At 39.1% G+C, this 12,521-nt stretch overlaps 1 protein-coding gene across 10 annotated transcripts in view; it reads left to right on the top strand.

Annotated features, from left to right (window-relative positions):
* fbrsl1 (fibrosin-like 1) overlaps positions 1-12,521 on the top strand; it is a 232,041-nt gene that overhangs the window by 143,309 nt on the left and 76,211 nt on the right. For 8 of the 10 annotated variants that reach the window (XM_061277970.1, XM_061277968.1, XM_061277973.1 and 5 more), the window contains one exon: positions 478-507. The exons of the other annotated variants lie outside the window; for them this stretch is intronic. In XM_061277970.1, the coding sequence (XP_061133954.1) occupies positions 478-507 (30 nt within the window). The remainder of the gene's footprint in view (positions 1-477; positions 508-12,521) is intronic. 10 annotated transcript variants of the gene reach the window in all.

The following is a 12,521-nucleotide window of genomic DNA, read 5'->3' as shown; positions in this document are numbered from 1 at the left end:
CAACTTAAATGCTGGTGTTTGTCGCAAGGTGGATTGGTAAATACCACATTTAATAGGCTCTAAGGACACCGACAGTCAAGGCTCTGTGTCCTTGGGATGCTATTGTCCAATTTAAAAGCACAGTTAAAATGCTAAATGAGAAGCAGCCACTGAATGTGAAGTCATTGAACAGGCTCTTTATAAAAGAACTGTGTTGAATGTTTCACTTTTTTTATCTTTTATATGTATACAGTACAACATTGAATTTGTTACAAAAACATCAGAATCGCTCTGTACGGCTCTGTTGCTTTTGAAACTTGAAGACCTCTCAGAGACTACAAGACTTTTCTATCTCCGTTCAACCTGTCTTTTGTTCTGAAAGCTGTCAGCGAATGAGAGGTTGTACACAAAAATAACATCCGCATTGATTATGAGCTGCATGGGGAGCCTAATGAATAATTCCCTATATATCCTGTGTCTGTTTCTTTTGTCTTATAGTGTGATGGTGAGAGTGACATTGACAGCAAGGTAAGGCTGCATTCCCCGTGTTTATGCAACTGACAAAAAGTCATCTCGAAGTGAAGAGAGGAAGGAATTCATAGTTTTGATGAAAAGAAAGATGAGAAGCAATAGGCGTTCTGTCAGTCGTACCACTGCTGATAAATTTACAAGACTCTGATGTGAAAAATGCAGGGCTGTTTTTGGGATTAGCATTTCTGTGTGTAGAACAATATGGAATTTGTTGCTTTTTAGGTCACACGTCCCTAAATAACTTATGAAGAATAGTTTGTGATTCTTAACTTAATATGTTAGCCTCATTCCTAATTAAATTACTCTTTTTGATTTTCTGATATTATTCTAAGAACATATTGTGTACACGTGGTGAACACGTGGTGCCAGGTGGGCAAGTGAAAGCACTGAAATGGTTTAGATCCTATTTGACTGGCAGGACTATTTTGTGTTAACCTTGATTGGCTAAATCACACTTCTCCCCACTGTGATATGGTGTTCCGCAAGGTTCAATGTGTGGCCCTTTCTGTTTTTAATTGCTGGCCCTGGGTTCTATCGTAGGAAGGCGTGGTATGTAAGTTTTTCAGTGCTATGCAGGAGACAGTCAGAGCCACGTCCTGCTAAGCAAAAAGAATATTTGTCCTTAAGGTCACCTTTGTCCTGTTTTGAGGACAAAAAGTTAAAAAGAAAACAGAAGTTATGGTGTTGAGTTTCAGTCACACCGTGTTGGCTTGGGCCCTCGGCGTCTTATCTGAGGCCAACAGTCTCAAATTTGCATTTGAAATTGGACTGGCAAATTGTTGCTGTTGTCAAATTTATGTTAATTCTTTCAATTTTGGGCAACAGTATTTAGAACCAGTAATCCATGCCTTCATTACATCTTGGCTGAATTACTGTAATGTTTTTTATTTTGGAGTCGGCCAGTTCTTGCGCAAACATCTTCAGTTGGTCAAAAATGCTACTACTTGCCCCCAATCTGGAGCACGTAGGAAATTAAAGAGTTGATTTTATGATACTATTTTTTGTCTTTGCCTCTCTGAGTGCCTCATACCTCTACATACCTGCAGTGCCTCAGGTCAGCAGACCAGACACTACTAAAGAACTGTCTTTGGTTTTATCCATCTAAGTTTTACAACACTTTGTATTTTGTATACACTTGGTTTTTAAGTATAATTTTAAGTATATGTATGTATAAGAGTGCTGACCATCACCAAGGCATAAACCTTTATCACCAACGGTAGCATCACTGAGTAAATATAAGATTCTTAGCTAGTTTTAATGTTCGATTTCAAAAGTGTGCTGCAATATTTAGATGAAATATTGTTTTTATTCTTTAGCCTTTCCTACTCAAAGCAAATTCGAGGCCCAAAATTTAGATAGATACCTGGGAAAACTTTTTATGCTATGTAAATATCCAATCAAATGTTCCTTTTCACATTATCAACTCTTTGACATTTGACATCTGTAGTCAGTCACTCAAGCGTTGATGTATTTGTTTAGCACAGACTCGGTAATGGTTGGTTGGTGGCAGCCACCTGTTTACAAGATGCATTGCCTTTAGGGAACCTCACTACATTTTAATTATTTTACCATTTAGCAATTACTCCCGGGTAAATGAATGAGATAGCATGGCTGTAACCTTTGCTCCCAGTTCTGTAGTGCTGTCTACAGAGTTCCCTATAAATAATAAATTGATTGCTGGCCCAATTTACATTATGTGTAGTTCGGCGTGTCAATATTCTTTTATCTCTTTACTGAAGCAAGAAAAGAGCAAGGCCGCAAGCTAGGTCATGCAACAGTCACGACACAAGCCTGTCAGTCATCATGCAGCTCCCTGTCATCACTGCAGGGGTTGAACAAGAAAAGTAATGCAAGACGGAGGCTCTGAATGTTTTATTTTATTTTGTTTTGTTTTTACCCTAATGCCACTTCTATTTATCATTAGAAATACCATGCACAAATAGTGGGAACAACATCAAGTGTCAAAATTACTCAATCAAGTAAGAGCCATCATTTCAATTAAATAATCCGTTAATATTCCTCTGATTTCATCCTCTCAAGTTGATGTTCTCTGACTTTATTTTTTAATCCTTCATGAAAGCACACTTATACATAGTCTTCTGTGTTTATTTAAAACAAGATCTTTTTAAACATCTGCTTTTACTTTACTAGAAAACAATGACTTTTTTTTCCCCTGTTTTCTGATTTGTTATGGACCAAACCAGTAAATGAATCATGATAAAATTATTGAAAAAATTATAGTCAGTTTAATCCGTAGCATATATCAAACATGTAGCCCCTCACATAAATCAATGTCCAAAAAGCTCTCAGTTTCAAAAATGGTGAGTACAACAACCCTCTCTCTTGTGTAATATCTCTGAGTTGTTGTTCGGCTGATTTTGTTTCCTCATGAAACAATGCAAGATAAAGAACTATCATAAGCATAATTGGGAACATAATATTGTGCACATTTTAATGTGAAATATTGTCTCATACAATTATCTGAGTAATTGATGGAAAAAATCAATACAGTTATCAACTTTTGAAATACGAGTGACAGCTAGCTGGCTGTATAATAGACAAACCATTTATTTTTCTTTAAACTGTGGTTTTTCAGTTTTTATCTTCCATCATTCTTTTTGTACCTGCACGATTTAAAAAAAAAAAGCAGTGTTAATGATGTGACATCGATAAGCGGTATCATCAAGAATGTTTATACCGATACCGTCCCTTGTCACAGTCCTATTTTTCACTCCAACAAACAGTGCCCTGTTGGTGAAAGTGTTTACCACTTTCTAAGATTGTGATCTTTTACTAAGATCCCAATTGGTGGGTGCTAAATTGCCTGCTTGCTTGCTGTAACAGATTGTGCTGTTGGCAACAGGTGTAAAAGTGGTGAAGACTGCTGACTGCTGACTGCTTTAGGTTGCAACAATGGAACATTTGGAAGTGGGCCGTAAGCACAAAACGAAATTTGGAGCGATGGAATCGGAAGAGTTAGGGAAGATAAACAAGCATTTTACTGAGATGTATAAATCATTCTGATATTTCTTGGGAAGGCAATAACCAAATCAAAGCCATGTTTTCTTACTCATCCCAATAACTCATTTTGCGTAACCGTTTGTTTCAGACTTGGGACAGCACAACTGATCTCAAAGATGCCAGAAATTTGGGGAGCACTGCAAATTTGCATTGTGAAAGAGCCCATATATCCCATATTTTTTATGTGGCCTGAGTGGAAAAGGGCTAAACCCTCTATTGCTTCTCATTTAGCTAAATTTGACTTTTGGGCCCCATTCTGTTTAGTAAACAGACTGGGATGCAATTCAATATTTGGCCACCTCTGCCCCCAAGCATTCAGCTGCTGGATTGTCTAACTTTGTCGCATTTATTAAGCAGTTCATTATTATCTGTTTTGTCTGCACTCATCTGATTCGTCTGATGACTCATCTCTCATAGAAGGCAAAACAATACTTATTACTGAGTAAATTCAATTAAATTCCAAATATGCTTGTGCAGGAAAAACACATCCTGTTGCGGTCTGAATTTTTGCAAGGGCATTCCGGATCAACTTGAGAGTCTTTTGAGATTTCTTTGAATAGCAACACCTCAAAAAGATTGATCAAGCCAAGATATAATCGACACATTTTTCTAAATGACATTTTTATATAGGCTTAAAGGAAGTATCCTTCATGACTCAACTAGCTCTGAAAAGGTTATGATCTCGGACAAATCATAAAACGTTCTCTTTATTGAGGTTGAGGGTCTATATTACTGTTGAAAATCAAGGTTTCACAAAAGTTGTAATGTCTTTAAAACATATAGACAGCTGACTTTTAGCAAGCCTCATGGGGTGTCCTCAGCTTGATGAAAAAGATCTTTGTTGTTTATAACTCGTGTTTTAGAAAATGATGAACAGATTCAACATTTCTCTCTGTTTAACTCCAAGAGATGGGCTATTTTTCCATTCAGTAGTGAATGAAATATAGATGTGAAAATGAGGGGAAACTAATAAAACCCATGCCAAAGACAACATACGGTAAATTTTTTGTCCTGATTCAGTTTTGACTGAGGTCATCAGTAGCACGTTCACTTGTGCTTGCATATTTTTTTAATGCATTCTAGTTGGGATTGGAAATAAGATAAATAGATAAGTTTGATAAATGCTGTAAAATTAGAACGGGGATTTATTGTAGGCTTTAATAGCCAGAATGCTATTGTCAAAGTAACTCATGAAATAATTTCTTGCGAGAGTTATGTGATTACATGGATCAATAGCGCTGTGACTTGTTGTGATAAGAATTAATGTGACTTTTAGGTTTTATTAAAGAATATTAATACAGCAGTCCAGGGTTTATGTGTGAAACAACATCTGGGTAAAGGTTAAACCATTAGTGGCCTTTTCATTTCTTCAAAAACAGATATTACTACAGTACAATAACAGCAATGAAAACCATGACCCATTCACTGAAAATTGCTGTGAAATGTAGGGCATGGGTGACATTACTGAGACCAGCTATCATTTCACATGGAAAAAAAGTCAAGAGTGAAACAATGGATTCCACTCGATGGATGATAAAGCCTCTCATTTGTAATTTGGAGTACTCAAACTAAACCAGTTGAGATTATTTTCTGAAGCTGTCCACCTTTAGACTTCACCTCACTGCCATGCACACTCCAAAGACGCCTATTTTTGACACACTCGACCAGTGTTTGGCTTCGCTGCTAGTCAGTCTGCCTTACAGTCTACATAACATGACTTATAGAGAGAGCTCTTTGCTCACTGGCCTCTTTGTCTAAGAAAGAAATATAGTCTCTCTGAATATTCATTTAAAGGCCACAGCGGATTTAGGCTGAGATCAATTCCATGCCAAAGGGGATGTAATGTTTCTTCAAGGAAATTTTAACTCTAATGACAACAGGGACTTCTATATTTAGCCACAATTGCACATGCCATTTTGTGAAGGAAAATAAAACCCTCCTGTATTAGGGAGACCGCCTCAGCCAAGTCATGTCGGGAAAAGCCACGCAGTGCCAGCGCTTAACACACACAGTCTTGCATATCCAGCCAGGAGAAATGTGTAAGTCATTACTGTCTATCCATGTTTATTGAATAAAACTCCACTTAAGTGTTATGTTTATGCACGGTCAGAAACACTCAAATCTTACATCAATGCACACAAAACCATTTGTGTTTTTTTTCCTACTTGGTACAGAACATCTGGAGCCAATATTGAGTCAATTTTGGTTGTATTACTCTTGTGGAAAAATGTATACAGTGTTGTTATTCAATACGCCACTTAAAATAAGAACATGGTGTTGTGTCACTTTAAGACACTGTAGGCACACCACACGGGTTTTGTCTTGAGTTGCTTGTTTAACCGCACTCACACTGCTTCACTGGATGCGTGTTGCTTAAAGGTTTTATTGCGGACGAATCGAGACTGCATGATTCAAAGTGGGATAATTGGAGCTGTGTTTGTTTGATATTTGAACTTACAGTGATTCTTTTTACTGACAGCCTATATAGACAACAAAACTCACATTAGATTCATAGAGGTTTGGATTATATCGAATTAAAAAATAGAGACACGTTTTGTGTTACCACGACCAGCAGTGTTGCCACAGTTACCTTGAAAAGTAACTTTGTTTCATTACCGATTACTTAATTTGAAAAGTAATGTACTTTACTGGTGATGGGATTTTACTTAAGTTCGATTACGAGTTACTGCTTTGGTTACCTTCAGCAGCTGGTGACAAGTCTGCTTCAACATACAAATGGCAGCTGTTGTTTTCCATTTTATTGAAGTACATGTTTAACAATAATGTTTTTCTCAGTAACATTTTTGTTTTTTAGGTAATACTGACATCACTGATAATTAATAAGTGTACTGTGGTTTAAGCCCTTGTTACTCTGAGTCTTGAATCAGAATTTTACATTTCGAAACAAAAGCGAGTAAACACAGTACATTCTGGTAAAGTCAGTAAAAGTGTGTATTCAACTTAAACTTCATCACCAAGTCAAGGAAGGAAGCTCACTTTTCAGTTAGTCTTCAGATCTGTGGACACGATGCTAAATACAATGTCGATCGTGAGGTTTCAATCGGTCCAAAAGCTGAAAGGCTTGCTTCAACATACATTTTCTAACATAGGCTGTTCAGGGAAAATGTCCAACTTTATCTGTGGTCAGGCATTGCCCAAATCTGGGTTGTGTGTACCATGTCTGCTGCTCCACCATAATATCTTTGCAGACCATTTACATTATGATTATGTGTAAGCATCAGAAAGAAGCCACACTTGTTCATTGAGCTTTGCTCATATACTGACATCTTGGATAATCTACATGCTTTATAATGGTAACCTTCAGGCGAGTTCTATAAACAGGCTGTGGGTGCCACGTCACAGTGGTGCTGCTGCTTGTCTCTGTATTGCTTCATGAAATACATTGCCAGTGACAAGCCATCTTTGCTGATGTCACTTGGCTGTGTCTGCTCCATGACCCTACAGAAGCTACAAATCTTTCACTGGCATCATGCCTCCCCCTCTCAACTTGCTTTGGGGCCAGGTTTCACTGTTGAGCATGCCCTTTGACTCAGAGCCACAAATACGGGCACACATCACACCACTGACTGTGCAGTATTCCTGTCATCTAGATTTCAGAAACAAATTTCCTCTCTCTTCACTTCCTAGATACACTCTAAATGCACAGCAGATGTACAATATATACAATATATGTTCTTATTGTGAATAATATCAGAGCAACACCTGATGCAAATCTTCATTCATGCTCAAAGGTATAGTTGACTAGTAACCAAACTACTTTTGACCTTGCTGTTCTGAATTAATGAAGTCCCCGGGTCTAAATATTATCTTAAGCAGACTAAATCACCCTTGGGGGGGTAGAGTTAATCTTTCATACTGTAATTTGTCTTACTTGTCTTTTTATCGTTAAGTTAACCAATGTGAAAGAAGGAATACAAAGAAATAGACCAAAGGCTGAGTGTGCCTCAAAGTCCACATCAAGAAGAGAAAAAAAATGACATCTCCATATTAAGGCCTGTGTTGCTGGTGTCAGTTCTAATTTCTCAGAGCCTGTGGGGAGCTGAATGCAACCAGGCAGCTCGGGTCTCATCTCGTTCCTCCTCCATTTTGAATCAGGGCCGGCAAATCCCAAGCTGCGGGCACAGGAATATTACTGGCAAATTGGTTTTAGATTAAAGGAGGTGGTGAGGCTTTCTGCTTTCTCAGCTCTTTCCCAGGTGAACTTAATCTAATTTCATTAAAGAGATGAGGACGGATGATCACTTGTGTCGAAACATTAAGAAGGTCCATTTTTCCCATCCATATAAAAACTGTCAGAAGTTGACAGCGGCCTGGTGGGTATCCTGTTTGTTGTACAAGAGAGAATGATCTGCATGCATGGTACACTACTCATAAATATCGGAGTTAGGAACATTCCGACAAACTGACTGCTGTGTAGACCAAAATTTTGTTCGGAATTCAATACTACCACATTAAATTGGATACAAGATCATCTTTATGCTTTAGCTGTTTGTAATGTTTATTTGTGTCTTGTATCACTCCAAATCACTAAATCCAAAGAAATCTTCATCCTCTGTGTCACTTTTAAACAACTCCGCTAACTCCATAAGTAGAAAATGCGGTGTTTCCTCTTCGACGTCGCTTGAATCAGACTCTTCGTCAGACGCAGTTCCAATTATTCCAGCCTTTCTGAATCATGACACACAGGCCTAGCGTGTCCTCTTGCGGTTTAGTGTGAAAATAACGTGAAATGATATACCGTAATTTTCGGACTATAAGTCGCGTTTTTTTTCATAGTTTGGGTGGGGGGGGGCGACTTATATACATATATGTTTTTTTTTCACTTTTTTGGGCATTTTATGGCTGGTGCGATTTATACTCCGGTGCGACTTATAGTCCGAAAATTACGGTAATGTTGTGTTAATAATTTCGCAAATTAGTCGCTCCTGAGTATAAGTCGCACCCAAAATATGAAAAAACTGCGATTTATAGTGCGGAAAATACGGTACATCTTTTGAATCTGCATCAAAAATATGTTTAAAGACACATGCATCTCTGATGAAAATTTGCAGTCGACTAGTGTTAACTCTCCAGCGAAAATGTTGTTTGTTGTGATACCTTCAATGTTGGACTGTGGTAAACAGCAAATACCTTTCCATACTGTCAGCTGATGTTCACATGTGCGGAGTCAATTAACACCAAATCGCGTCGAGCTGCATATCCGTTTACTTCAGAGACGAGTGCCAGACCTAAAATCGTGCAAGGGCGAGCATCCCTTGGACTCTGGAGGGCATATTATGCGGTTGAACTTCTATGAAAAGTGGAAATCCGAGAAAGTGAGATAGCATGCTCAGAGGCAGCTGCCTTTAATTAAGCCCAAATCCTCGATCGATACGCTCTCTTATGCGCATAACCATGCTGCTTTGATCTCAACCAACTTGAAAAAAAGTACATGGCTCAGAAGATTAGTAAAATAATGTCTCCTTAAGTAGGAACAAGTTACTGGGGAGCAGAGGTGGGAGTCACATACTATGTGCCACCCTTAAGCAAGCCCAATTCGTAACCTTCAAGTTTCAAACACCAAGGTACTGTAGGAAAAAAAAGTCGAGTCTCCTCCAGATTTCAGGCAAGTCAAGTCAGGTCTTCACTTATTTTAAACAAGTTGTAATTTAAGTCATACAATTTTGCTCAGTCACATGTACAGGAGTGACAAAATATATATTTTCAGTGATCATAAGAGAAATGTTCATATTCCTAAAAATAAGTGCATTTACATCTTTAAAAATTAAAATCAAAATAGCATTCAATAAACGTGTACTTATAGGAATGCATGCTGTTATTATTTTCTTTGAAGAGCAATTTTTCTAATAAATGACTTCATTTAAGGGGCAATTTTATATTTTAGGAGTATTTTTTGCAGGTTACTCCCAGTGTCCTGAAGCAAGAGTTTCATTGAACAATACAAACAATATCACAGTATAACAGGAGTTTAATTGGGGGCTGCAGCTATCAAATATCTAAATATTCAAGTGTCCTACTAAAAAACTGCTGTTTTTTTCTTTCCAGAAACATTTAACGGTTGGCTAGATTGTCTCGAGGTGGTAACACTCCCATAGTCCGTACAAGCCCCCTTGCACTTATCTTTAGCACTGCCAAATCTATCAATGTGATGCCGTAGTGTACATGCCAGCGAGGTCAATATACCTTCAACGACACAATGCAAATAATCACCGGATCTCTTCGCCACACTTCCACTGACCCCCTAACAGTACTCGTCGGAATAGGCCTCGTCGATCACGTCTGCATCATTCAGGGGGACATCTGTGTAACCGAAGCAGATATGCTTGTCAGCCTGGGCTTCTGCAACTCTTCTCTATGAGGACTGAAGTGGCAGTCAGAGCAGCACGACTAACACAGGCAGCATCGACAGCCATTAAATTAATTTGACTTCATTAGTGCAGACCTGCTAAGCTTGGGATGCCCACAGCGATGCCAGGAGGAAGGAAGTAGGGATGCAGGGTTTTGAGTGACATCAGGCGCTGTGCTGTGAGGAGAGCAAACACATGGCACTGACGGACTGAATATGGCCCCAGTTGTTATGCTGGGACATGTGCCAAAGGAAGGGAACATGCGTCACTGGCTTTAGGGGAGCTCAGTCAACACGCAGTCGACGCTTTAATGCCATGCACGCTATGACACATCAGTGAGAAGGCCTGAGGTCAACGAACAGTATAAATCATGTTACAACACACAGTGAATTTGGCAAAGCGATATGACACAGAGACACTGCCATCACCTTTGTATCTCCTGACAGAAGCCCTTATGTTATTAAGTTACAAGGACCGAATTTGTCTCGTAAAGCAGTTGCGTGCCTGTGCAATATTTGATCAGAACAATTACTTATCATTCAAAATGTAATGTCATTTTGTAGATGCTCTTGATAGTTGAAGGATTTAAATTTTACATCTTAGAATGGGTGAGTCACTGATGGTGTAGCATGGTACGGACGCCAAACCTGGGTGCAGACAGTGTGGCTTCAGTTTCCATTCAGTGACGGTGTGAATGGTGTAGATAAAGCTCTATGTACCGTATTTTCCGCACTATAAGGCGCACCTAAAAAAACTCAAATTTTCTCAAAAGCCGACAGTGCGCCTTGTAATCAGGTGCGCCTTATATATGGACCAATATTGAGCCACTACCGCAGGCGTGTCCAAAGTCTGGCCCGCGGGCCAAATGTATATATCTTATATATGGACAAAGTTTTAAAATGGGCCATTCATTGAAGGTGCGCCTTATAATCCGGTGCGCCTTACATATGGACAAAGTTTTAAAATGGGCCATTTATTGAAGGTGCGCCTTATAATCCGGTGCACCTTATAGTGCGGAAAATACGATAAGTCTTCTGCAATTACTATTTGGGAACATTTGTATTCATTCTTTGGAAATACATCAAGGGTGCTGTGCGCACTTTAATTATAAAATCTGCACCACAATAAACTTAGCGATCCAGCTGCAATCACATGCCAAAATGATCCAACCGTATTCAAAACTAACAGATAAGGACCTTGATTTGCTTCAATGTAGTGCTGTTTATCGAGAGCAAACTGAATAGACAATAAAAAAAAAACTGGGTCAGTCTGGCTTGGCCTTTTTGCTTCTTTCTTATAGTTTAGTTATTATTATTCACCATTTATTTTTCTGTCTGCTACCAAAGTTGAAATAACTAATCATTTTCATGCTTGGCAACACTGCTAACCCCCTTCCTCCTTGTGCACATAGTAAGTTTTCTAACTTTGGAGTTGACCTGAGTTTTGAGGCAAGATAAACAAATAAATAAAATAATAAATAAATGAATATTGTGAGTATTCAGTCCGGGTAAGACTGGAAGGTAGCCTGAGGGTGGTAAGTGTTGTGCCTGACAGCAGCGAGCACTTTAATCAGAGGGCCCCCGTCTGAAGATCGTTTCCACATCTGCACAGGGGGAACGAGCTGTAAACTGCCAAGAAGCATTTTAATGACAGTTGGATTATAAAATGAAAGCGGGCTCCAGATGGCAGGCAAGGCAGCGGCTGTGGTTCTGGGGGGAGGCTGTTTAAACATTTTTTTTTTTTAATTGCTAAAATACAGGGTGAAAAATTGCACAGGGCTTATTAGGCATCCCACTGTGATGTTGCTCTGCTCGCAAAGCTGTTCACTATGGCCACCTTCCAAGCATGCCTCTATAAATTTTTATCTGCACCTTTAAATCTCAAAGATTCATGTCTGTTAAGTTCACCCAGGCTTCATCAAACCTCCACATCAGGGTTGTCCTTAGAATGCTTTCTGCTCTATTGTTTTTATGCTTTTTAAGACCAGCTGGAAGAAAATGGTACCCATTCAACTCAAATCAAAACTTATTCTTCAAATTACATTTATTATGTTTTAGTTTTGCTCTCCAAGTCAGACGAGGCTGGCCTAATTAATAAAAAAAAAAACGGTTGTTTTCCATTTGGGTGAAAGACAATGTGGCTCTTGACACTTGATAACTTGCTCCAGTAATGACCAGAGAGGAGACCCAGTTATACAGTACTTAGGGTGAACTCACTACCAAGTTGAAGTTTTAATTTATTCAATAGGCCCCACAAGAAAATGTCTGTAAATACTATGCTAATGAGTTCTCTTTTAGGATATTATCTATGGGCTTTATAAGTGACTTTTACTACAATACAAGAACTACATAAACTTTATAGTGATTGTACTATTTTATGAAAATGGAAGGAATTAAACAATGAATTAGCTTCATGGGCACATGGCAGGACTGGCCCCCTCTGTTTGGGCAGCTGGGTAGGTGTTTGGGCTCCCTAAACTCCTTCCCCGTGGCAGCCCTTGCGGGGCCCGTCTCCTCTCTTGTACCCCCCCTCCCACCCCACTTGTCCTCTTTTCCAGCTGTCATTGGTTACTGGTTTGCCAGTTGCCTCTGGGGTGCTGGTCGGGCCCCATTGGCAGGTGGG

Source organism: Syngnathus typhle, linkage group LG5, assembly GCF_033458585.1.
Source record: "Syngnathus typhle isolate RoL2023-S1 ecotype Sweden linkage group LG5, RoL_Styp_1.0, whole genome shotgun sequence".
Classification (NCBI taxonomy): Eukaryota; Metazoa; Chordata; class Actinopteri; order Syngnathiformes; family Syngnathidae; genus Syngnathus; species Syngnathus typhle.
Note: the sequence above shows the minus strand (reverse complement) of the source record. Positions and strands in the feature narration are given on the sequence as shown.